The sequence below is a fragment of the Malaclemys terrapin genome, assembly GCF_027887155.1.
Source record: "Malaclemys terrapin pileata isolate rMalTer1 chromosome 20 unlocalized genomic scaffold, rMalTer1.hap1 SUPER_20_unloc_1, whole genome shotgun sequence".
NCBI classification, from domain to species: domain Eukaryota; kingdom Metazoa; phylum Chordata; order Testudines; family Emydidae; genus Malaclemys; species Malaclemys terrapin.
In genome coordinates this window covers 850,526-875,491 of record NW_026530188.1, presented here as the reverse complement: position 1 = coordinate 875,491, position 24,966 = coordinate 850,526, and the positions used below count along the sequence as shown (strand labels likewise).

Below are 24,966 nucleotides of genomic sequence, written 5' to 3'. Positions count from 1 at the left end.
ACAAGGGTCCGCCCCGTTGTGTCCAGCCCCGCCCTACATTGCGCCGGGTGCCCCCCCAGCAGGCCCCGCCCCCAGCTCCCGGCCCCGCCTACCCGGGGTTTGAAGGCGATGATTTTCAGCACCATCTCCACGGTGAAGAGGCCGGTGAAGACCATGTTGAGCAGGTCCATGACGTAGTTGAAGGGCTGCGACTGCTCGTAGTGCTGGGGGGGGGGGGGGCAGGGTGAGGGGGGCCCGGCACCGCCCCCTGCCCTGACAGAGAGACAAGCCCCGCCCCCAGACAGCCAGGCCACGCCCCCTCTCCAGATGAAAGCACAGCCCCCACCCCCAGCCAGGCCCCGCCCCCTCCCCAGATGAAAGCACAGGCCCCTCCCCCAGCCAGGCCCCTCCCTAGGCCCCGCCCCCTCACCAGATGAAAGCACAGACCCCTCCCCCAGCCAGGCCCCGCCCCCAGGCCAGGCCCCACCCCCTCTCCAGATGAAAGCACAGGCCCCGCCCCCAGGCCAGGCCCCGCCCCGCCCGCGGGCAGCACCTGCACGGCCAGGGCGATGGTGTTGAGTAGGATAAGCAGGAACATGCCGTACTCGAAGGCCGAGCAGTTCACGGCCGCCCACACCCGGTGCTGGTGCCGGTTCTTGGGGATGTAGCGCCGCAGCGGCTGGGCCTTCAGCGCGTACTCCACACACTGCCGCTGGGGGGCAGGGGTTAGGGGGGGCGGGACCCCGCTGAGCCGTGCCCCACGCCCGCCCCCGCTGAGCCGAGCCCCCCGCCCGCCCCTGCCGGCCCCCGGCTGAGCCGTGCCCCCTGCCCGCCCCCCACTGAGCCGTGCCCCACGCCCGCCCCTGCCGGCCCCCCGCTGAGCCGTGCCCCCTGCCCGCCCCCCGCTGAGCCGTGCCCCACACCCGCCCCTGCCGGCCCCCCGCTGAGCCAGGCCCCCCGCCCGCCTCCGCCGGCCCCCCTCTGAGCAGTGCCCCATACCCGCCCCCGCCCGCCTCCGCCTGGCCCCCCCATCCACGCCCCACTGAGCCACCCCCTCACTGAGACCCACCTCCATGCCTGGTCCCCCCCACTGAGCACCCCTCCCCACGCACTGCATCTTGGGGGATGGGGTTGGGGCAATGGGGTACCCCACACCCTGCCCCTGAAACAGGCCCCTCTCCCCCACACTTGCCACACTGGGGACAGGGGACAGGTGGTGCCCGGTGCTTGGCCAGCTCACAGTTGCGGTACTCCTGCTCGCCCTGGGCGCGGAAGGTGACGGGGGGCTGACGAGGCCGTGGGGCAGGCGGGGGGCAGGCTATGGGGCAGGCCATGGGGCAGTACCTGGTTCTTGTCCAGCTCACAGTTGCGGTACTCCTGCTCGCCCTGGGCGCGGAAGGTGACGGGGGGCTGACGAGGCCGTAGGGCAGGCGGGGGGCAGGCTATGGGGCAGGCCGTGGGGCAGTACCTGGTTCTTGTCCAGCTCACAGTTGCGGTACTCCTGCTCGCCCTGGGCGCGGAAGGTGATGATGACGAAGCCCACGAAGATGTTCATCATGAAGAAGGCGATGATGATGATGTAGACGATGAAGAAGACGGAGATCTCCACCCGGTAGTTGTAGATGGGGCCGAGGTTCTCCCCATTGGCGTCGATCGCCTTGTACAGCAGGCTGGGGGGTGGGGGGATGAGATGGGGACCCCCAGGGATCCCCCCAGCTCCTCCCATTCCCCGTGCCCCACATCTCCCCACCCTCCAGCTCCCCTGGGACCTGCCAACTCCCTCTCATTTTCCCCAGCCCCCCATCTCCCCCCAGCCCCCCGGTCTCCCATCTCCCCAGCCCCCCCATCTCCCCCAGCCTCCCAGGTCCCCCTGATCCCCATTTCCCCGGGCGCACCTGGGCCAGCCCTCGAAGGTGGAGACGGTGAACAGGGCCATCATGCCGGACAGGACGTTGTCGAAGTTGAAGTCGCTGTTGTGCCAGACCCGCTCACGCACCATGGGGTGCCCCACGTCCCCGTCCTTGTACACGATGAACGTGCCCCTGGGGGGCGGGCGGGTGTCAGGCGGGGGTGGGGACGACGGACCCTGATGCGCCAACCCCTGGCCTGGTCACCCCGAGAACCAGAGCCCCCCCCAGCCTGGACACCCCGAGAACCAGAGCCCCCCCCTGGCCTGGTCACCCCGACAACCAGAGCCCCCCCTGGCCTGGACACCCCGAGAACCAGAGCCCCCCCCGGCCTGGTCATCCCGAGAACCAGAGCCCCCCCCGGCCTGGACACCCCGAGAACCAGAGCCCCCCCGGCCTGGTCATCCCGACAACCAGAGCCCCCGCCCCCCCGGCCTGAGCCCCCTCCGTCACCCTAACAACCAGAGCCCCCGCCCCCCCGGCCTGAGCCCCCCCCGTCACCCTAACAACCAGAGCCCCCACCCCGCCCGGCCTGAGCCCCCCCCCGGCCTGGTCACCCCGACAACCAGAGCCCCCCCCGGCCTGGTCATCCCGACAACCAGAGCCCCCGCCCCCCCGGCCTGAGCCCCCCCCGTCACCCTAACAACCAGAGCCCCCGCCCCCCCCGGCCTGAGCTCCCGCCGGCCTCGTCACCCCGACAACAGCCCAACTCCCGGCCCCTAATCTCAGACCCCAAACTCTGACCCCCGGCCCCTGTGACGAACTGGGCCTGTTCTCACGGTGGTCTGTGAATGCTGACAGGGGAGTGTGCTGGGATAGTCTGCATTGCAGGATGGGATCTGCCCGAGGGCGCATACCTGAGCGTGTAACATGAGAACCCAGGAAGGGGTTGGAGGCCAGGTGACACCTTGGCCCGGGAAACTGAACAAAGGCTGTGGGAGGGGTCGCTGAAGCCAGAGTGCTGGAAGCAGGCTGGAGAGATGGCTGGGAGGCAGAGATGGCTCTGACCCCCCAAAGGGGGATGGGCTGGGATGCCCTGGGACCCCAAGCTGGACCTAACTGAGGGGGGCCCTGTTGTCTGTGCCTGCAAGACCTGTCTTGGACTGTATTCCTGTCATCCAAATAAACCTTCTGCTTTACTGGCTGGCTGAGAGTCATGGTGAATCGCAGGAAGCCGGGGGTGCAGGGCCCTGAGTTCCCCAATACTCCTTGACAGCCCCGCAACCAGCCCCCGATCCCAGCCCCTGCCCACGACCCCTGACAGGTTCTTTGACTCCTGGGGGGCGGATGGACCAGGGAAGGTCTGGCTGGGACTGGCTGCATGGGGCTGGGGGGCTCTCCTTGAGGAGCCACACCTGAGCAGGTAACATGAGAGCCCAGGGGGACTGGGGCCAGGTGACCCCTTCTGCCCGGGTGTGACGGAGTGGGGCGGGACACTGGACGAAGGCTGGAGGAGGAATCGGCGGGGCTGGAGGAGGGGCTGGAGGAGACGGCTGGAGGAGGGGGCGGGGGGCCGGAGGAGGGGCTGGAAGGGCTGGAGGAGACGGCTGGGGGGGGCTGGAGCAGGGGCTGGGGGGTGGTGGGGGTCAGATTGGAGCTGGCTGGGGAGACGGGGTCTGGGCTCCCCACCCCCAGGATGGACCCAGCTGAGGGGTCCTGGTCTCTGTCCCTACGAGCTCTGGCTCCCCCGCGTGTCCCCGGCGTGTTGAGAGTCACGTCTGACTGTGGAGTGGAGGGGTCCCCCCAGGCCCCCGCCCGGGCGACTCACTGTGGGGGCGCCCGGGGGGGGCAGGGGAGGCCGAAGGCTCCGGGGTCAGACCCAGGAAGGTGAAGCCGTGGGAGCTGCTGGCCCTGAGGCCAGTGGGAGCAGTTCCAGCATCGCCCGGGGACCACGACACCGCTGGGGGGGACAGGCGGGTGGGGCTGGGGGGTGAGGGAGCTGTGGGGGGGCTGAAGGAGCCGTGGGGGGCAGGCGGGCAGGGCTGGGGGGTGAGGGAGCTGTGGGGGGGCTGAAGGAGCCGTGGGGGGGGACCGGCAGGGCTGGGGGGTGAGGGAGCTGTGGGGGGGCTGAAGGAGCCGGGGGGGGCTGGGCAGGGCTGTGGGGTGAAGGAGCTGTGGGGGGGCTGAAGGAGCCGGGGGGGGGCGGGCAGGGCTGGGGGGTGAGGGAGCTGTGGGGGGGCTGAAGGAGCTGGGGGGGGCAGGGCTGGGGAGTGAGGGAGCTGTGGGAGGGCTGAAGGAGCCGGGGGGGGCGGGTAGGGCTGGGGAGTGAGGGAGCTGTGGGGGGCGGAAGGAGCCGGGGGGGGCGGGCAGGGCTGGGGAGTGAGGGAGCTGTGGGGGGGGGGGTGAGGGAGCTGGGGGGGGCGGGCAGGGCTGGGGGGTCAGGGAGCTGTGGGGGGGCTGAAGGAGCCGGGGGGGGCGGGCAGGGCTGGGGGGTGAGGGAGCTGTGGGGGGGACGTACTTGCATTCCTCTGGTGTGTGCTTGGCCTCGTCCGTGCAGCTGTAGAACTTGCCCTGGGGAGAGCCATGGGGCTGGCTTCAGACCCTCCCCGCCTGCCCCACACCCCCAGCCTCACATAAACCTCCCGCCCTCCACCCCGCCAGCCCCACACCCACATAACCCCCCTCTGCTCCCTCACCTCCTCCCGCCCCCACCTGCCCCACACCTCCAGCCCCACATAACACCCCTGCCTCTTCTTCCGCCACCTTCTCGCAGGGGGCTCGGCTGGGCTGGGAGCCAGCGGGGGGCTGGGGGCCCCACAGGGGGTGGGCCCGTGGGGGGGGGGTCGCTGGGGCACTAGGTTGGGGGCCCCACAGTGGGGTGGGGCGCTGGAGGCCCATGGGGGGGTGGGGCACTGTGGGGGGGGCTGCGGGCCCGTGGGTGGCTTGTGACGAAGTGGGGGGTTTCCTTGTTTTCTGTGGGGTTTCAATGGTTTGCACGCCGAGGGGGTGTGACTCAGTGTCCCTGGTTTAACGAGGGGAGGGGAGAGGGAGTTCGGCCTACGGCCTGGAGAACGGAGACCCCAGCGACTGGTGACCTGGAGTCGCAGCCGGCTCTGGCCAGTGGGGGGACAATGGGCTGCAGGGAGAGGACCCCGGTGACCGGACCAGCCGGTCCCAGCCCGAGCGGCCAGAGGACAGAAGAGGGGAGAGGGGCCCAGGTGACCCTGTTTCCCTGGCTTGGGGCCGGGGGTATCAGATGCCCAGCTGGGGAGCAGGGGGGCTCTGGGCTGGAGAGGGGGAGCAGGCAGAGCCCCCCTGGATGCAGGGAGACTGGGATGTGCTGGGCTGAGGGGGGCCAGGCCTGAGAGTTTCCTGTGCTGGGGTCAGACACTCGATAACTCTCCTGTGCGACGCTGGCTGAGAGTCCCTCCGGGCTAGAGAACGGGGGGGGGCATTATTCCCTCTGGGAGCGGGGAGATGGGGGGCCCCAGAGCGAGGGGACTCCCTGGGGGGCCCACGGCAGAGACAGACGTGCTAAGGCTCAGAGGGGTGCGGCTCCAGGAGGTGGAGGGGCCTGACCCCGGGAGAGAGGGGACCCTGAGAAGGGCTGTCGCTCTGACGGGGATTCGCCCCAGGGATCGCACGGGGCCAGGAGTGGGGCCGACCTGGGAGTCCGTGAGAGGCTCACCTTGAACAGCTGCACCCCGATGCAGGCGAACATGAACTGCAGCAGGGTGGTGACGATCATGATGTTGCCGATGGTGCGAATGGCCACGAAGACGCACTGGACCACATGCTGGGGGGGCAGGGGAGTGAGACCCCCAGACACACAGCGACCCCCCCCCCAGCCCCCTCGGACACACCGGCCCTTTGGCGCCCCATCACGGCGCCCCCGGGCCTGCAGCCCCTCCCCCCGAGCACTGCCCCCCCAGCACTGCCCCCCATCCCAGCCCTCTGCACACTGCCCCCCCAGCACCCCCTTCGCCTGCACCCCCTCCCAGCCCCTTGCACACAGCCCCCCCCAGCACTGCCTCCCCAGTGCTGCCCCCCCAGCACCCCCTCACCTTCAGCCCCTTGGCCCGGTTGATGGCTCGGAGAGGCCGCAGTACGCGCAGCACCCGCAAAATCTTCACCACAGAGATGGCGCTGGAGCTGGGGAAGGAGTGGGGATCAGAGACATTGGGGAGAGTTCCCCAACTCCCCTGCCCGGTACCTGCTGCCCCCTTTCATTACTACCACCAGCATATCCCACTGCCTCCACCAATCCTTCCCGCCCCCGGCGTATCGCACCGCCTCCACCACTCCTTCCCGCCCCTGGCGTATCCCACCGCCTCCACCATTCCTTTCTACACCCGGTGTATCCTAAGGCCCCCACCAATCCTTCCCATGCCCGGCGTATCCCACTGCATCCACCAATCACTCCTGCGCCCAAACCATTTCCTGGGCCTGGCTACTCCCTTCCCTCCCCCCCAGCCCCATACAGCACCGTTCACCCACTGCACTCTGAGCCCCCTGTGACGGAGCAGGGAGCAGGGCAGATTTGACCTGGGAATGTTGCAGGGGGGTTGCAGTGGGGATGTGGGACTTCCCTTGAAGGAAGCTACCTAAGCTGTAACCTGAGCCAGGAACGGGGGTGGGGAGAATTAACACCTTCTGCCCGGGAGACTGAACAAAGGAGAGGAGCAGCGGGAGGGGCTTGGAGTTTAGTTTCAGTTGGGGCTGGGTGGTGCAACGCAGGGAACCCCAAGCTGGGGTCTAAGCTCCCTGAACCTCCCAGAGGGACCTAATTGAGGGGGTCTGGTCGTACCTACACGCTCTGCTTGAGACTGTGTTCCTGTCCTTAAATAAACCTTCTGCTTTACTGGCTGGCTGAGAGTCGCAGTGAATCTCGGGAAGAGGGGTGCAGGGCCCTAACTCCCCCACAATCCGCAACAACTGGTGGCAGCGGTGGGATCTACTGCACCCCGTGGACGGCGCTTCCTGCAGTAAGTGACTGGGGAGCAGTAAAACGAAGGGGGATTGACGGGGACCTAGAGGACTGGCCAAGCAGCCCCCAAACCGCCTTAGTCGTGACCCGTAGCCAGAGCCGGCGAGGGGCACTACGCCCGGACCCTGGGAAGGATGTCCCACCGGAGGCACCGAACCCTTCCCGGGTGGGAAGGGAAACCCCAAGGACAAGCCGCGGGGTGGCTGGGGCTTCCGACCCAGCCGACGAGAGGGAGCAGGTCCCCATCCCTTCCCCAGCCGCCGAGTTCCAGGCCGAGTTGCAGAAGGACCCCTCCCTGCGGAAGCTAAGGGGCCTGGCTGACCTCAGTGTGGTACAGACCATGAGGAGAGGATGCAAGGAGAGGTTCCTGTGGGAGAAGGGGTTCCTGTACCGAGAGTGGGCTCCCCCGGGGGAAGTGGAGTCGTGGGGGATCAGGAGGCAGCTGGTGGTTCCCCAGAAGTTTCGCCACAAGCTACTGTACCTGGCCCATGACATCCCTCTCGCAGGGCACCAGGGGATCCGGCGCACCAGGCAGAGGCTGCTACAGAACTTTTACTGGCCCGGGGTCTTCACCAACGTCCGGCAGTACTGCCGATCCTGTGACCCCTGCCAGAGGGTGGGGAAGGCCCGGGACAAGGGGAAAGCAGCATTGAGACCTTTGCCCATCATAGAGGAGCCTTTCCAGAAGGTGGCCATGGACATAGTGGGACCTCTCAGCAAGACGACCCGGTCTGTGAAGAAATACATCCTGGTGGTGGTAGATTTCGCCACCCGCTACCCCGAGGCAGTGCCCTTATCGTCCATTGAAGCAGACACTGTGGCGGATGCGCTGCTGACCATTTTCAGCCGAGTGGGGTTCCCCAAGGAAGTCTTGACGGACCAAGGGTCCAACTTCATGTCGGCCCTACTCCGGTGCTTGTGGGAGAGATGTGGGGTCTGGCACAACTGGGCCTCAGCATATCACCCCCAATCCAACGGGCTGGTGGAAAGGTTCAATGGGACGCTAAAAATGATGCTGAAAACATTTATGAATCAGCACCCGCAGGACTGGGACAAGTACTTACCTCACCTGCTGTTTGCGTACAGGGAGGTACCCCAGGAGTCTACCGGGTTTTCGCCTTTCGAACTGCTATATGGAAGGCGGGTAAGGGGGCCCCTGGACCTGATGAGAGACGAATGGGAGGGGAAGGCCACTCCTGACGGAGAGTCGGTGGTGGAGTATGTCCTGACCTTCCGGGAACGACTTGCCGAGCTCATGGGCCTGGCCAGGGAGAATCTGGCCAGAGCCCAGAGGAAGCAGAAGGTCTGGTATGACCGCACAGCACGGGCCCGCGCCTTCGCCACTGGGGATCAGGTGATGGTCCTCATCCCCGTGAGGAAAAACAAACTCCAGGCCGCCTGGGAAGGGCCCTTCAAGGTTGTCAAGCAACTAAACGAGGTAAACTATGTGGTGGAGCTGTCGAACCAGGCACACCACCACCGGGTGTACCATGTGAATATGATGAAGCCATATTATGACAGGGGGAATATGGTGTTGGCCGTGTGTGGACAGTGGGAGGGGCAGGGAGATGACCCTTTAGTAGATCTATTCCCTGGGACAAGAGTTGGCTTCCCCCTGGAAGCAATTCCCCTCTCTGATCGGCTAACCCCTGCCCAGCGGGCTGAGATCGGAGGGGTGCTGCATCTGTACCAGCAGCTGTTTTCCAACCAGCCTGGGCGCACTAATCTGACTGTCCACCGGGTGCAGACAGGATCGCACCCGCCTATAAAATGCTCCCCCTTCCGAGCCACAGGGAAAACTGCTCAGGACCTGGAAAGAGAGGTCAATGACATGCTGGCTTTGGGGGTGATCCAGCCGTCTTCCAGCCCTTGGGCCTCGCCGGTGGTGCTGGTCCCCAAAAAGGACGGGTCAATCCGGTTCTGTGTGGACTATCGGAAGCTCAATGCCATCACTGTAGCCGATGCCTACCCCATGCCCAGGCCGGACGAGCTCCTAGACAAGCTGGGAGGTGCTCGGTACCTTACCACCATGGATCTTACAAAGGGCTATTGGCAAGTGCCGCTGGATGCAGATGCCAGGCTGAAATCGGCCTTTGTCACCCCTCTGGGGCTCTATGAGTTCCTGACCCTGCCCTTCGGCCTCAAGGGAGCGCCGGCCACCTTCCAGCGCCTGGTGGATCAGCTACTGAGGGGGATGGAGAGTTTTGCCGTGGCGTATATCGATGACATCTGTGTCTTTAGCCAGACCTGGGAGGACCACATATCCCAGGTTAGACAAGTGCTGGACCGACTCCAGAAGGCTGGGCTGACCGTAAAACCGGAGAAGTGCAAGGTGGGGATGGCTGAGGTATCCTACCTAGGCCACCGGGTGGGAAGCGGCTGCCTAAAGCCGGAACCAGCCAAAGTGGAGGTGATCAGAGACTGGCCCGCTCCTCAAACCAAAAAGCAGGTCCAAGCCTTTATTGGGATGGCAGGGTACTATCGGAGGTTCGTGCCCCACTTTAGCGCCATAGCCGCCCCCATCACTGAGCTGTGCAAGAAGGGGAAGCCAGACAAAGTGGTCTGGACCGAGGAGTGCCAGGAGGCTCTCCGGGCGCTGAAGGAGGCTCTGGTCAGTGGCCCAGTTCTGGCAAACCCAGACTTTGACAAGCCCTTTATGGTGTTCACCGACGCCTCAGACACAGGACTGGGGGCGGTGTTAATGCAGGAGGATGAAAAGGGGGAGAGACACCCCATCGTGTACCTGAGCAAGAAGTTGCTACCCCGGGAGCAGAACTACGCGGCCATCGAGAAGGAATGCCTGGCCATGGTGTGGGCCCTCAAGAAACTAGAGCCATATCTCTTTGGGCGTCACTTCACCGTGCACACCGACCACTCTCCCCTGACCTGGCTGCACCAGATGAAAGGAGCCAACGCCAAGCTCCTGAGATGGAGCCTGCTCCTGCAGGATTATGACATGGACGTGGTCCATGTGAAGGGACGTGACAACCTGATAGCGGACGCGTTGTCCCGGAGAGGGAGCCCTGAACTTCCCCAGGTCACTGGTCAGAGTGACCCCGCTCAGTTCAGTCTCGAAGGGGGGAGAGATGTGACGGAGCAGGGAGCAGGGCAGATTTGACCAGGGAATGTTGCAGGGGGGTTGCAGTGGGGATGTGGGACTTCCCTTGAAGGAAGCTACCTGAGCTGTAACCTGAGCCAGGAACGGGGGTGGGGAGAATTAACACCTTCTGCCCGGGAGACTGAACAAAGGAGAGGAGCAGCGGGAGGGGCTTGGAGTTTAGTTTCGGTTGGGGCTGGGTGGTGCAACGCAGGGAACCCCAAGCTGGGGTCTAAGCTCCCTGAACCTCCCAGAGGGACCTAATTGAGGGGGTCTGGTCGTACCTACACGCTCTGCTTGAGACTGTGTTCCTGTCCTTAAATAAACCTTCTGCTTTACTGGCTGGCTGAGAGTCGCAGTGAATCTCGGGAAGAGGGGTGCAGGGCCCTAACTCCCCCACAATCCGCAACACCCCCCTATCACCGGGAGCCGGTCTTCCCTGCCCCACTCACTGGATCCCGAAGGAGATGAGGGAGACGCTCACGACCAGCAGATCCAGCAGGTTGAACCAGTTCCTGCAGAAGGACCCTTTGTGGAGGAAGGCGCCGTAGGCTGTCATCTGGGAGGGCGGTGGGGGAAGAGGGTCAATCCAGGCCTGTGCTGACCCCTGGGCCCCGTTCCCCTCCCCGAGCCGGGAGAGAACCCAGGAGTCCTGGCGCCCAGCCCCCGGTAGTACCTTGAGCAGGATCTCCACGGTGAAGATGGAGGTGAAGGCATAGTCGAAGTATCCCAGAATCTGAGCAGGGATGGGGGGGAGACAAGGCCATGGGGGAGAGTCAACGGCCAACGTGGGGCAGCCCCCCCTACCCTGCTTCCCTGCCCTGTCCTGCCCGTCTGCCCCACCACAGCGCCCTCCCCCGTCCCCTGTGTCCCTCCTCGTCCACCCTGCCCCATCCAGCCCCCTTCCTCACCCCCCCACGCCTCCCTCCCATCCATCCCCCTCCTGTGCCCCTCCCCCATCCTCCTCCTTCCCCCTCCCCCCTTGTACCGCCCCCCACCCCCGGGGGTCTCACGATGTTGCGGAAGGAGTGGGCCCGGATGGGGTCCTCGGCGGCCAGCGAGATGCTGCTGAGGATGATGAAGACGAGGATGAGGTTGGTGAAGATGTGGTGATGGATCAGGGCGTGGCACCCCACCCGGAGCCTGGGGGGAGGGGAGAGATCGGGTCAGAACCAGAACCGCCCCCTGCCCGCCCCCCCCAGCCAGCCAGTCAGTCCCTGCCCTGGGGCCAGGTGGGAGTTGGCGCCCCCCAGAGGGGACAGGCCCCTGCCCCATTCCCCGCCCCCCTGAGCCAGCCAGTCCCTGCCCTGGGGCCGGGTGGGAGCCGGCGCCCCCCAGAGGGGACAGGCCCCTGCCCCATTCCCCGCCCCCTGAGCCAGCCAGTCCCTGCCCTGTGGCTGGGTGGGAGCTGGCACTGTTTTGCTCCCCTTAACTGCATTGGCCAGGTGAGTTAGATGGGGGAGGGGGTGGAGCCGGGCTTCTGCCAATCCGGATCGATGCTCCCATGTTGACAAGACGAGACCCGGGGTCCTCTGCAAGATACCTCACTTTTATAGCAGCTTCCCTCTTATGCAAATCTATACCAGATTCAAACTCTGTGTCTGTGTCCATTGGTCCTTTGTGCTGCTTTCTTTTGAGTTTCAGAGTAGCAGCCGTGTTAGTCTGTATCCGCAAAAAGAAGAACAGGAGTACTTGTGGCACCTTAGAGACTAACACGTTTATTAGAGCATAAGCTTTCGTGGGCTACAGCCCACTTCTTCGGATGCATCTAGAATGGAACATATATTGAGGAGATATATATACACACATACAGAGAGCATGAACAGGTGGGAGTTGTCTTACCAACTCTGAGAGGCCAATTAATTAAGAGAAAAAAAACTTTTGAAGTGATAATCAAGCTAGCCCAGTACAGACAGTTTGATAAGAAGTGTGAGAGTACTTACAAGGGGAGATAGAGTCAATGTTTGTAATGGCTCAGCCATTCCCAGTCCTTATTCAAACCAGAGTTGATTGTGTCTAGTTTGCATATCAATTCCAGCTCAACAGTCTCTCCTTGTATCAGAGGGGTAGCCGTGTTAGTCTGAATCTGTAAAAAGCAACCGAGGGTCCTGTGGCACCTTTGAGACTAACAGAAGTATTGGGAGCATAAGCTTTCATGGGTAAGAACCTCACTTCTTCAGATGCAAGACTCTCCTTGGAGTCTGTTTTTGAAGTTTTTCTGTTGTAATATAGCCACCGGTTTGAATAAGGACTGGGAATGGCTGAGCCATTACAAACGTTGACTCTATCTCCCCTTGTAAGTATTCTCACACTTCTTATCACACTGTCTGTACTCGGCTAGCTTGATTATCACTTCAAAAGTTTTTTTTCTCTTAATTAATTGGCCTCTCAGAGTTGGTAAGACAACTCCCACCTGTTCATGCTCTCTGTATGTGTGTATATATATCTCCTCAATATATGTTCCATTCTAGATGCATCCGAAGAAGTGGGCTGTAGCCCACGAAAGCTTATGCTCTAATAAATGTGTTAGTCTCTAAGGTGCCACAAGTACTCCTGTTCTTCTTTTTGAGTGTTGTCCCAATGCTGCAAAGAGGGTGTTTCCAAAAGAAGGTGCTCGCTTCTAACCCCCGAGGCCGTCGGTATGTCTGCTTGTCTTTAATGAGCCCACTTGACACGTTTTATTGTCCTTGGGTCTGGCTCCCAGCCCCTCTCCAAGGGTTGAGGCTGTCTGGAGGTGCTGCCTTCCATGCCTTGCTCATCCACACCTCATTCATTCAACAGGGCAATTGATTAAGAGTGGGGGGGGGAGAGCTCTTGTTCTACTGCTAGCAAAAAGAAAATTTTCTTCTATCTTATTCTATCCTGAGGGGCTATAATATTATACCAAGGGCAATGCAAAGTTTCTAAATGAGGCTTTGATACAAAGTCCCATGAAAACAGAGGTCACACGTGGGTAGACCCACCACGAGGTTATATGAAGAGGCACAATGTAAAGTCATGTGAAAATTATCAAAGATTTATCTACATTGTAAAGGGGAGCAACTAATTGGTAACAAGACGGAGTGTGTGTGTGTGTGTGTGAGTGTAAGTGTAATATATTATATGCATATGATACAGTGTTAATGAATACATGTATCACTAATAAATGTGGCGTTTTGCCTTATTCCCCTTGAAAAGATCCTGTGCAGGACTTTAAGTACAACATTTTGGTGGAGAATGCGAAATGGGGAGCAAGCATAGAACCCACAGTTATTATCAAACTGGTGTGCACACCGCCAGCTTTAGCAAGCCTGGCACTAGAGGAAAAAGAGCGTAAACTTTCAGTTAATTAACCAAACTCTGAAGGATATAGGAGTTTAGGTTTCAATTGTGTTGTAGAGGTACATACACCCTCAGCCGTAGCAAGACTGAGCTAAAGAGGAGAACTTAGTGTTTCTCACTCTGATCCGGGGAAGGATTTGTATAATTGGTGTATGAACCACAGAGGGAAGCTTAGCGTCTCTCCCTCTGGCCCAAAGTGGGTTAAAAACATAAGATACATACGGTTACCATATTTTGTGCCTCCAAATGGAGGACACTCCACGGGGCCTCGGCCCCGCCCCCAGCCCCGCCCATGCCCCCTCCCCAACTCCGCCCCCTCCCCAAAGTCTCCGCCCCCTCCCCTGCTTCCCGCGAATATTAAATTCGCGGGAAGCCTGAAGCTGGTAAGGGGGGGTGTGGGGGGAGCAGGCGCGGCCCAGGCTGGCCCCCCGGCGGCGCCAGCCTGGGTCGGCTCGGGCCCTGGGGTGCCGGCCCCGGCCCACCGCCCCCGGCCCGCCCAGCACTGCCGGCCCCCGGCGGCCCAGCGCACCCCCCCGCTATCCCGGACCGGCTCCCGGCCCCGCGCACCCCCCAGCGGCCCGGCCCCGCGACCCCGGACCGGCCCGTGGCCCCGCGCACCCCCTGCTCCCCGCCCAGCCCCGCGGCCCGGCGCACCCCCCCTGTGACGAACTGGGCCTGTTCTCACGGTGGTCTGTGAATGCTGACAGGGGAGTGTTCTGGGATAGTCTGCATTGCAGGATGGGATCTGCCCGAGGGCGCATACCTGAGTGTGTAACATGAGAACCCAGGAAGGGGTTGAAGGGGAGGCGACTCCTTAGCCCGGGAAACTGAACAAAGGCTGTGGGAGGGGTCGCTGGAGGAGAGTGCTGGAAGCAGGCAGGGAGAGAGGGCTGTGGGGCAGAGATGGCTCTGACCTCCCAAGGGGGGCTGGGCTGGGATGCCCGGGGACCCCAAGATGGACCTAACTGAGGGGGGCCCTGTTGTCTGTGCCTGCAAGACCTGTCTTGGACTGTATTCCTGTCATCCAAATAAACCTTCTGCTTTACTGGCTGGCTGAGAGTCATGGTGAATCGCAGGAAGCCGGGGGTGCAGGGCCCTGAGTCCCCCAATACTCCGCAACACCCCCGCTACCCCGGACCAGCTCCCCGCCCGGCCCCGCGGCCAGGCGCACCCCCCCGCTACCCCGGACCGGCTCCCCGCCCGGCCCCGCGGCCCGGCGCACCCCCCCGCTACCCTGGACCGGCTCCCCGCCCGGCCCCGCGGCCCGGCGCACCCCCCCGCTACCCTGGACCGGCTCCCCGCCCGGCCCCGCGGCCCGGCGCACCCCCCCCCCGCTACCCTGGACCGGCTCCCCGCCCGGCCCCGCGCCTGGCCCGGCACCATGCCCCCGGCCCCGCGACCCCGGCCCGGCCCCGCACCGGCCTGGCCAAAGAGGCCCCGCCCGAGCCCTCCATCCCTCCCTCCCGATTTTCCCGGACATGCCCGGCTTTTGGGGATTTCCCCCCGGACGGAGATTTGAACCCCCAAAAGCCGGACATGTCCGGGAAAATCCGGACGTATGGTAACCCTAAAGATACAGATCTTGTTCTGTTAAACCAAACTCTGAAGGATATAGGAGTTTGGGCAGTGTAGTGTGGTTTATGTTTGTTTGTTTTGTAAGTAATATTGTGGTAATTTCACAATTTAAAAAAAAATGTTTAAGAAATGGGACCAGGAAGGGTGGGGGCTAGTTGGAAAGCCCACCCTCCTTGCTAAATTGGTAGTGGAACAAGGCTTGTGCCCATGGAAAGGAACTGTTTATTGGAAAAAGCAGGATCGGGCCCAGGCAAGCAACAGATAGAGAAACCGAAAACAGGTTGGGTACAGAGAGTTAAAACAGCACTCTCAAATCTTACAGCAGCAGTAACATCAGGAGAAGAAACATTTAACACCCCAGAAGGGGGCAGACCTTTGGGACCCCTCTGGAGATTGGGAAGGGGGATATTTGGGATATTTGGGTAAATTCCTCCTCCCAGGGCCAGAATGCCATTGAAACAGTTAACAACAGTGCCTGCTTGTGCCTCAGATCTCCAGGCCATGGCAAAATGGCTGGAGATTTTAAAACAGAATTTTTTTTCTAGATGGAGTGTTAACGCCCTTTTACTGAGAGAAAGGGAGGATTTACACTCACAAGCAATACACCACTTAATTAGCATTTGTGCAGCCCCAAGTACCAAACACACTGTGGCAGAGACCAAGCAGGTTCTGCCAGGGTGAAAGCACTGTGCTAATTTGTTTCCAAGCTTCTATCTTTCAGGCTCTGAACCAGAACATCAGGAGAGCTGGTACCAGCTGAAGAGTTATAAAATACCATGGTTCTAGTGTCATGACAAAGTCTGTGTTCAGTGTTCTGTGTTGCATGTTCTGTGTCTGTCTCTGGTGGTGTCCTGTGCTAGCATTGGGTCCAGAGAGAGAGGGGGGATACTACACTAGACAGGGCAAATGTCTTTTCCTCTCTCTTCTTCCCCCATCTCCATCCAACTTATCAATCACCACTTGTGTCCAAAACACTTTGGTCCCCAGGGCATCAGGTTTATTTTTTGTTAGGTTCTCTAATAGTCATTGTGTTGTTAATTTTTGTTATTAATACATTTGTATTGTTAGTTACATTTGCTTGTATTATTATTAATTCCACACTTTCCTCTATGCACTCTGGTTCTATTTCCCCAAGCCCTGAAGGGTAGTTCTTGGGCCCCCATAACCTGTAAGACCTTGGTCCATAATTGTATGGCCCCATCTTTCAGGTCCCCAGAAACCTCTGCAAACAACTGTTAAAAATAGGAAATTCTACAACATTTTAGCTTAACCTTGCATAACAACTGTGGTACTCCTACAAAATCTTATTTGTTGTGTGTGCTCAAGAAGGTCCTGACCTCAGTGACTTTTATTGTTTGATGGCTGTTGCAGCATCAAACTTGGGCCTCATTTTGTTTGTCAATGTACCCAATTATTGTAATGGTAATGGTTTTGTTGTATTTCCAATTATTATAATTATAATTGTTTGCATTTGTGTTTATGTTATATCTGGTGTTTAGTCAATTTTAATGGTTTTAGTTATATTCACCTGGTTATAATTGTTTGGTTTGTTTGCAACAAATACAAAAAAAATTATATGGTGACCACTCAAGAATTGTTCTTGAGAGGTCAAAAGGGGGACAATGTAGATAAATCTCTGATAATTTTCATATGACTTTACATTGTGCCTCTTCATATAACCTTGTGGTGGGTCTACCCACATGTAACCTCTGTTTTCATGGGACTTTGTATCAAAGCCTCATTTAGAAACTTTGCATTGCCCTTGGTATAATATTATAGCCCTAAGGATAGAATAAGATAGAAGAAAAATTTCTGTTTGCTAGCAGTAGAACAAGAGCTCTCCCCCCCCCCCCCTCTTAATCAATTGCCCTGTTGAATGAATGAGGTGTGGATGAGCAAGGCATGGAAGGCAACACCTCCAGACAGCCTCAACTGTAGATTTGCATAAGAGGGAAGCTGCTATAAAAGTGAGGTGTCTTGCACAGGACCCCGGGTCTCGTCTTGTCAACATGGGAGCATTGATCCGGATCGGCAGAAGCCCGGCTCCACCCCCTCCCCCATCTAACTCACCTGGCCAGTGAAGTTAAGGGGAGCAACTAATTGGTAACAACAAAACGGAGTGTGTGTGTGTGTGTGTGTGTGTGTGTGAGTGTAAGTGTAATATATTATATACATATAATACAGTGTTAATGAATACATGTATCACTAATAAATGTGGCGTTTTGTCTTATTCCCCCTGAAAAGATCCTGTGCAGGACTTTAAGTACAACAGCACCCCCTAGAGGGGACAGACCCCTGCCCCATTCCCCGCCCCCCTGAGCCAGCCAGTCCCCGCCCTGGGGCCGATGGGAGCCGGCGCCCCCCAGAGGGGACAGGCCCCTGCCCCATTCCCCGCCCCCCTGAGCGAGCCAGTCCCTGCCCTGGGGCCGATGGGAGCCGGCGCCCCCCAGAGGGGACAGACCCCTGCCCCATTCCCCGCCCCCCTGAGCCAGCCAGTCCCTGCCCTGGGGCTGATGGGAGCCGGCGCCCCCCAGAGGGGACAGACCCCTGCCCCATTCCCCGCCCCCCTGAGCCAGCCAGTCCCTGCCCTGGGGCTGATGGGAGCCGGCGCCCCCCAGAGGGGACAGGCCCCTGCCCCATTCCCCGCCCCCCTGAGCGAGCCAGTCCCTGCCCTGGGGCCGATGGGAGCCGGCGCCCCCCAGAGGGGACAGGCCCCTGCCCCACTCCCCACCCCCTGAGCCAGCCAGTCCCTGCCCTGGGGCCGGGTGGGAGCCGGCGCCCCCCAGAGGGGACAGGCCTCAGACCCCGTTCCCAGCCCCCCTGAGCCAGCCAGTCCCTGCCCTGGGGCCGATGGGAGCCGGCGCCCCCCAGAGGGGACAGGCCTCAGACCCCATTCCCTGCCCCCTGAAGGCCCCAGGCCCCACTCACGGGTTGGTGCTGCTCAGGATGAAGAAGGCGCTGCCGGCCGGGATGGGCAGGACTTTCTCTGCCGGCGCCTCCTCCAGCTTGTCCAGGTGGGACTCGGCCAGGCTCTCCTGGTCGCCCCCCTCGGTCTCCTCCCCTGCGGGGCAGACGGGCAGCGGGTGTGGGGACCGGGCCAGGCCCCGCTGGGCTCAGCCAGCCCCTCCCCGAGCAGAGAACCCAGGAGTCCTGGCTCCCAGCTTCCCGCTCTCACCACCAGACCCACTCCCCTCTCAGAGCCGGGGAGAGAACCCAGGAGTCCGGGCTCCCAGCCCCCCTGCTCTAACCACCAGCCCCCACTCCCCTCCCAGAGCCGGGAGAGAACCCAGGAGTCCGGGTTCCTATTCATCATGATAGGATCTAAAAATACAGTAGGGTCAAGACCAGCAGCCACGGATCAAAGGTCCCAGCGCCCGAGGGGAGAGCGACCCCCTGCCCTGCCCCACACCCTACCCCACGGTGCCCCCAAGCCCCCCACCCTACCCCACAGCGCCCCCTGCCCTGCCCCCTGCCCTGCCCCACGGCGCCCCCAGCTGGGAAGTCAGACCCGCCCTTCCTACCTCCTTCTTCGCTCCCTTCGTCGTCGTCCTCCTCCTCCTCTTCCTCCTCGCACGGCACCTGGGCAGAGGGCAGTAGGAGCTCAGGTCTGTGTGTGTCCCTGCCCCCCCTGCTGGAGGGGCTGAGCCCTGCGCTGTGGTGGGGTAGCCAGACCCCCGCCAGGGGATTACAGCTCCCCTGCCCCTGGCGTGAACCCCAGCGTCCAGGCCAAACCCCATTGTGACGGAGAGGGAATTGTTCAGAAAGTTTTGGATGAGTATTGTGCGTGTGCCTCAGTTTCCCTGGCATGCTGCCTGGTTAACCGGCGGGGGGGGACGGGACGACAGGGTGCTTGCTCTTTGCAGAGACCCAGGCATGACCCACTCCTGGCTGTCTGAGGCCCGGCCCCCCATGCCGAAAACGGCTGTTCACCCCCTGGTACCAAACGACCCCGGGGGCCGACCACGCGCCGGGGGCAGGACCAAGTGGGGGGGTGTCTGAATGCGCTGCGCTGGGCGTGCCTCAGTTTCCCCCATGTGCTGCGTGTTCAACGAGGTGGGGAGAGAGGGGGTGTGACCCCGGGTCCCCGCCTGGCACCCGGGACTCCGGACTATGGCCAGTGGGGAGCCAGAGGGCGGAAGAGAGGGGGCCCCAACTGAGGACAGAGAAGGGGCTGCGAGGAGGGGAAACGGGGGGGGGGGGGGCACTTCTTACCATCACGCTGCCGTCCTGGGTGCCGCTGCCCTGGCCTTCGTCCGCCGCCTTCCCCCTGCGGGGAACAGGGGGGCTCGGAGCAGAGATGGGGAGAGAACCCAGGCATCCGGGCGCTCAGCCCACCACCGCCCCCAACCACTAGACCCCACTCCCCTGCCAGAGCTGGAGGAGAACCCAAGCATCCAGGCTCCCAGCCCCCCTGCTCTAACCACTAGACCCCACTCCCCTGCCAGAGCTGGAGGAGAACCCAAGCATCCAGGCTCCCAGCCCCCCTGCTCTAACCACTAGACCCCACTCTCCTCCCAGATGTGGGGAGAGAACCCAGGAGTCCTGGCTCCCAGCCATCCCCGCCCCGCATCAGCCTCCACTCCCCTCCCCTCCCAGAGTCAGGGAGAGAACCCAGGCGTCCGGGCACCTCACTTTTTGCTCTCCTCCTCCTTGGACGAGTTGATGTTGTCCCCATCGGCCAGATTGTCCACCGCAATGGCCAGGAAGACGTTCAGCAGGATATCTGGGGGGGGGCTCAGGAAATGGGGGTGCAGGGGGAACCCCTGTCCCAGCCCCCCTCAAATCCACTCACCCCCGCACATGCTACTGCCTGACTCCCTCCTGCCACCAGCTCCTGATCCACCCCCCAGCCCGGGATCTGCCCCCACTACTCGCCAGCTGGCTGTCAACTCCCCCGGCCCCCTCCCCGGCCTCTGTAGCCCCCACCAGCCCCCTGTAGCCCCCCGGGTACAGTTGCCGCAGATGAAGAGGATGATGAAGTAAACGCAGACCAGCATGCCGGGGAAGTAGGGCCCCCCGTAGGCCATGATGCCGTCGTACATCACCGCGTTCCAGTCCTCGCCCGTCAGGATCTGGGGGGCCAGGCAGCCGTCAGTGGGGGCAGGGGGCTGCCATGTCCCCCTGGAGGGAGCAGGGGGTCCCGGGGGAGTGGCCCTGGGGGGCAGGGGGGTACCTGGAAGACGGTGAGCAGGGCTTGCGGGAAGATATTGAAGGTGGGGGTCCCAGGGGGGCTGGGGGGAGGGGGCTGGGCAGTCCCGGGGGGGGGGGGTACCTGGAAGATGGTGAGCAGGGCCTGCGGGAAGGTGTCGAAGGTGGGGGTCCCAGGGGGGTCCCAGGGGGCGCGGGGGGGCCGCAGGGGGTACCTGGAAGACGGTGAGCAGGGCCTGCGGGAAGGTTTCGAAGGTGGGGGTCCCAGGGGGGGTCCCAGGGGGCGCGGGGGGGCCGCAGGGGGTACCTGGAAGACGGTGAGCAGGGCCTGCGGGAAGGTGTCGAAGGTGGGGGCTCCCAGGGGGGGTCCCAGGGGGCGCGGGGGGGCCCCAGGCGGTACCTGGAAGACGGTGAGCAGGGCCTGCGGGAAGGTGTCGAAGGTGGGGGTCCCAGGGGGGGTCCCAGGGGGGCCGCAGGGGGTACCTGGAAGACGGTGAGCAGGGCCTGCGGGAAGGTGTCGAAGGTGGGGGTTCCAGGGGAGGTCCCAGGGGGCGCGGGGGGGGCCGCAGGGGGTACCTGGAAGACGGTGAGCAGGGCCTGCGGGAAGGTGTCGAAGGTGGGGGTTCCAGGGGGGGTCCCAGGGGGCGCGGGGGGGGCCGCAGGGGGTACCTGGAAGACGGTGAGCAGGGCCTGCGGGAAGGTGTCGAAGGTGGGGGTTCCAGGGGGGGTCCCAGAGGGTGCGGGGGGGCCGCAGGGGGTACCTGGAAGACGGTGAGCAGGGCCTGCGGGAAGGTGTCGAAGGTGCTGCGTTTGGTCTGGGTCTCGTCGAAGTTGAACTTGCCCCCGAAGAGCTGCATCCCCAGCAGGGAGAAGATGATGATGAAGAGGAAGAGCAGGAGGAGCAGGGATGCGATGGATTTCATGGAGTTGAGCAGCGAGGCCACCAGGTTACTCAGTGACGCCCAGTGCCTGGGGGGGAGACGGCGCGACCCACGGCCGGTTAGGGGGCCCAGCCCGTGGCCAGCCCGGCCCCACGCCCAGCGCCCAACATCCAGCCCCGCGCCCGGCCCCACGCCCAGCGTCCGACACCCGGCTCCACGCCCAGCGTCCGACACCCGGGCCCACGCCCGGCCCCACGCCCAGCGCCCCACGCCCGGCCCCATGCCCGGCGCCCGACGCCCGGCCCCACGCCCGGCGCCCGACACCCGGCCCCACGCCCGGCCCCACGCCCAGCGCCCGACACCCAGCCCCACGCCCAGCGTCCGACACCCAGCCCCACGCCCAGCACCCGACACCCGGCCCCACGCCCGGCCCCACGCACAGCGCCCGTGTGACGGAGCAGGGAGCAGGGCAGATTTGACCTGGGAATGTTGCAGGGGGGTTGCAGTGGGGATGTGGGACTTCCCTTGAAGGAAGCTACCTGAGCTGTAACCTGAGCCAGGAACGGGGGTGGGGAGAATTAACACCTTCTGCCCGGGAGACTGAACAAAGGAGAGGTGCAGTGGGAGGAGTTTTGAGTTTAGTTTCGGTTGGGGCTGGGTGGTGCAACGCAGGGAACCCCAAGCTGGGGTCTAAGCTCCCTGAACCTCCCAGAGGGACCTAATTGAGGGGGTCTGGTCGTACCTACACGCTGTGCTTGATACTGTGTTCCTGTCCTTAAATAAACCTTCTGCTTTACTGGCTGGTTGAGAGTCGCAGTGAATCTCGGAGAGGGGTGCAGGGCCCTAACTCCCCCACACTCCGCAACAACTGGTGGCAAAGGTGGGATCTACTGCACCCCGTGGACGGCGCTTCCTGCAGTAAGTGACTGGGGAGCAGTAAAACGAAGGGGGATGGACGGGGACCAGGCGTGCTGAAGAGTGAGAGAGAGATGGTTATTACCCCTGGGAGTGTGTGACCAGCGAGAAGGACTTTTGCAGTAACAGGGTCCCCCGGGGGGATCGCAGCGAGTGGTCCCAGGGGCGGAGGAGTCTGCAGCTCGACCCTGGCAGAGAGGTGGTGACCTCGAGAAGGGCTGGCACACTAGGGGTCCCCCTGGGAACTGTGGGGAGCTGTGAGCACACAGGCCGGTGAGTGGCCAGCAGGAAGATGTATGCCAAGCGGCTTAAGAGCGACCTGGTGGAGCTGTGCAAGCAGAGGGGGCTGTGCATTGGGAGGCTCACCAAAGAACAGCTCATTGCCCGGCTGGAGGCGGAAGATCGCGCGAATGAACTGATCCCTGTGTCTCAGGGAAGCAGCCTGGCAAATGCAGCGCAGGCACCAGTGTCTGTCCCAGCGGGGAGTGGTCAGCCGGCTGCTGAGGGCTTCCCGAGACCCCTCCTTCCTATGCCTAAGGGAAGGGTGGGGAGGAGCCCAGCAAATACCGAAGGCGCCGTGACCCCCCCGGCCAGCAGGGGATCCTCCCGGCGAAGCTCGCCGGCCAGCAGAGGATCCTCCCGGCGACGTTCGGCATCCGGGGAGCGGAATTGGCTGGAATGGGAGAAAGAGCTAAAACTGAGAGAGCTGGAGGATCGTGAACAACAGAGACAGCATGAAGAGAGACAGCATCAGCGTGAAGAGAGACAGCGTCAGCAGGAACGGGAGGAGAATGAGAGACAGAGACAGGAGAATGAGAGACAGCGTCAGCATGACCTGGAACTGGCGAGACTGAGGGGCAGCGAACCCCCGGCTGCGGTGAGTGAGGGGGGACCCAGGACTGCACGGAGCTTTGATAAGTGCATCCTGGCCCCACGCAAGGAGGGGGAGGACATGGATGACTTCCTGGAGGCCTTTGAGACGGCCTGCGAGCTGCACCGGGTTGATCCCGCGGACAGACTCCGGGTCCTTACCCCCTTACTGGACCCCAAAGCCGTGGCATTGTACCGCCAACTGGGAGAGGCAGAGAAAGGGGACTACGAACTATTCAAAAAGGCCCTGCTACGAGAGTTTGGGCTGACTCCTGAGATGTACTGGGAAAGGTTCCGGAGTCAGGATAAAACCCCTGAGATCTCATATCTGTAACTAGCCGCCCGCATGGAAAGATACGCCAGCAAGTGGGCTGGTGGGGCCCAGGCGAAGGAGGACCTGATTAAACTGCTGGTACTGGAGCAACTGTATGAGCGGTGCCCATCCGACCTGAGGCTGTGGTTGGTGGACAGAAAGCCAGAGAACCCGCGACACGCAGGGCAGCTGGCTGATGAGTTTGTAAAGAGCCGGTCAGGGGGTGGCAGGGAGGAGCCCCAAAGGAACAGGCCCGCTGCGATGCAGAGAGAGAGTCACCCTGGGGCCTCCCAAAGGGGGAATATGGGGAATCCCCTCCCACGGGGAATGCCCAGCGTCAGGGACAACCGACCGGCTCGAGGGGACCCACGGGACATGAGCTGCTATTACTGCGGCCGAAGAGGCCACGTTCGGGCCCAGTGCCCCAAGCTCAAGGACAGACTGAGCAGACCGAACCCGCACCGGGTTAACTTGGTAGAGGCCCAGACGGACGAGGGACAGGCTTCTCACGCAAGAGGGGCTGGCAGCTTATCAACTGCTCAAGAGAGAGAAGGGCCCCAGGCCAGCTTCTCTAGGGGGCCAGATGCTCCGGATTCAAAGTTCTCCGTTTACAGGGTTGGCGCGGGGCTGTCCCTGCGGAGCGAGTGCCTTGTTCCCCTCGAGGTGGATGGGAAGAAAGTTTATGGATACTGGGACACGGGCGCAGAGGTGACACTGGCCCGGCCCGAGGTGGTGGCCCCAGATCGGGTGGTGCCCAACACCTTCCTGACCCTGACCGGGGTGGGCGGGACCCCATTCAAGGTTCCCGTAGCGAGGGTACACCTGAAATGGGGGGCCAAGGAGGGCCCCAAGGACGTGGGAGTGCACCACCATTTGCCCACTGAGGTGTTGATGGGGGGGGACCTAGAGGACTGGCCAAGCAGCCCCCAGACCGCCTTAGTCGTGACCCGTAGCCAGAGCCGGCGAGGGGCACTACGCCCTGACCTTGGGAAGGATGTCCAACCGGAGGCACCGAACCCTTCCCGGGTGGGGAGGGAACACCCAAGGACAGGCCTCGGGGTGGCTGGGGCTTCCGACCCAGCCGACGAGAGGGAGCAGGTCCCCATCCCTTCCCCAGCCGCCGAGTTCCAGGCCGAGTTGCAGAAGGACCCCTCCCTGCGGAAGCTAAGGGGCCTGGCTGACCTCAGTGTGGTACAGACCATGAGGAGAGGATGCAAGGAGAGGTTCCTGTGGGAGAAGGGGTTCCTGTACCGAGAGTGGGCTCCCCCGGGGGAAGTGGAGTCGTGGGGGATCAGGAGGCAGCTGGTGGTTCCCCAGAAGTTTCGCCACAAGCTACTGTACCTGGCCCATGACATCCCTCTCGCAGGGCACCAGGGGATCCGGCGCACCAGGCAGAGGCTGCTACAGAACTTCTACTGGCCCGGGGTCTTCACCAACGTCCGGCAGTACTGCCGATCCTGTGACCCCTGCCAGAGGGTGGGGAAGGCCCGGGACAAGGGGAAAGCAGCATTGAGACCTTTGCCCATCATAGAGGAGCCTTTCCAGAAGGTGGCCATGGACATAGTGGGACCTCTCAGCAAGACGACCCGGTCTGGGAAGAAATACATCCTGGTGGTGGTAGATTTCGCCACCCGCTACCCCGAGGCAGTGCCCTTATCGTCCATCGAAGCAGACACTGTGGCGGATGCGCTGCTGACCATTTTCAGCCGAGTGGGGTTCCCCAAGGAAGTCTTGACGGACCAAGGGTCCAACTTCATGTCGGCCCTACTCCGGTGCTTGTGGGAGAGATGTGGGGTCCGGCACAACTGGGCCTCAGCATATCACCCCCAATCCAACGGGCTGGTGGAGAGGTTCAATGGGATGCTAAAAATGATGCTGAAAACATTTATGAATCAGCACCCGCAGGACTGGGACAAGTACTTACCTCACCTGCTGTTTGCGTACAGGGAGGTACCCCAGGAGTCTACCGGGTTTTCGCCTTTCGAACTGCTATATGGAAGGTGGGTAAGGGGGCCCCTGGACCTGATGAGAGA

The 24,966-nt window shown here is 62.2% G+C and overlaps 1 protein-coding gene across 1 annotated transcript in view; it reads right to left on the bottom strand.

The window, feature by feature from the left end:
• The window catches only part of CACNA1F (calcium voltage-gated channel subunit alpha1 F), a 56,797-nt gene that overhangs the window by 18,031 nt on the left and 13,800 nt on the right, over nucleotides 1-24,966 (bottom strand). The window contains exons 13-28 of the mRNA XM_054014912.1: nucleotides 20,716-20,923; nucleotides 19,758-19,878; nucleotides 19,439-19,529; nucleotides 19,019-19,073; nucleotides 18,328-18,385; nucleotides 17,735-17,867; nucleotides 10,924-11,053; nucleotides 10,587-10,646; nucleotides 10,363-10,469; nucleotides 5,891-5,978; nucleotides 5,515-5,622; nucleotides 4,345-4,397; nucleotides 1,875-2,021; nucleotides 1,448-1,649; nucleotides 533-691; nucleotides 93-203 (exon numbers count right to left, since the gene is read on the bottom strand). Of these exons, the coding sequence (XP_053870887.1) occupies nucleotides 93-203; nucleotides 533-691; nucleotides 1,448-1,649; nucleotides 1,875-2,021; nucleotides 4,345-4,397; nucleotides 5,515-5,622; nucleotides 5,891-5,978; nucleotides 10,363-10,469; nucleotides 10,587-10,646; nucleotides 10,924-11,053; nucleotides 17,735-17,867; nucleotides 18,328-18,385; nucleotides 19,019-19,073; nucleotides 19,439-19,529; nucleotides 19,758-19,878; nucleotides 20,716-20,923 (1,831 nt within the window). The remainder of the gene's footprint in view (nucleotides 1-92; nucleotides 204-532; nucleotides 692-1,447; nucleotides 1,650-1,874; nucleotides 2,022-4,344; nucleotides 4,398-5,514; nucleotides 5,623-5,890; nucleotides 5,979-10,362; nucleotides 10,470-10,586; nucleotides 10,647-10,923; nucleotides 11,054-17,734; nucleotides 17,868-18,327; nucleotides 18,386-19,018; nucleotides 19,074-19,438; nucleotides 19,530-19,757; nucleotides 19,879-20,715; nucleotides 20,924-24,966) is intronic.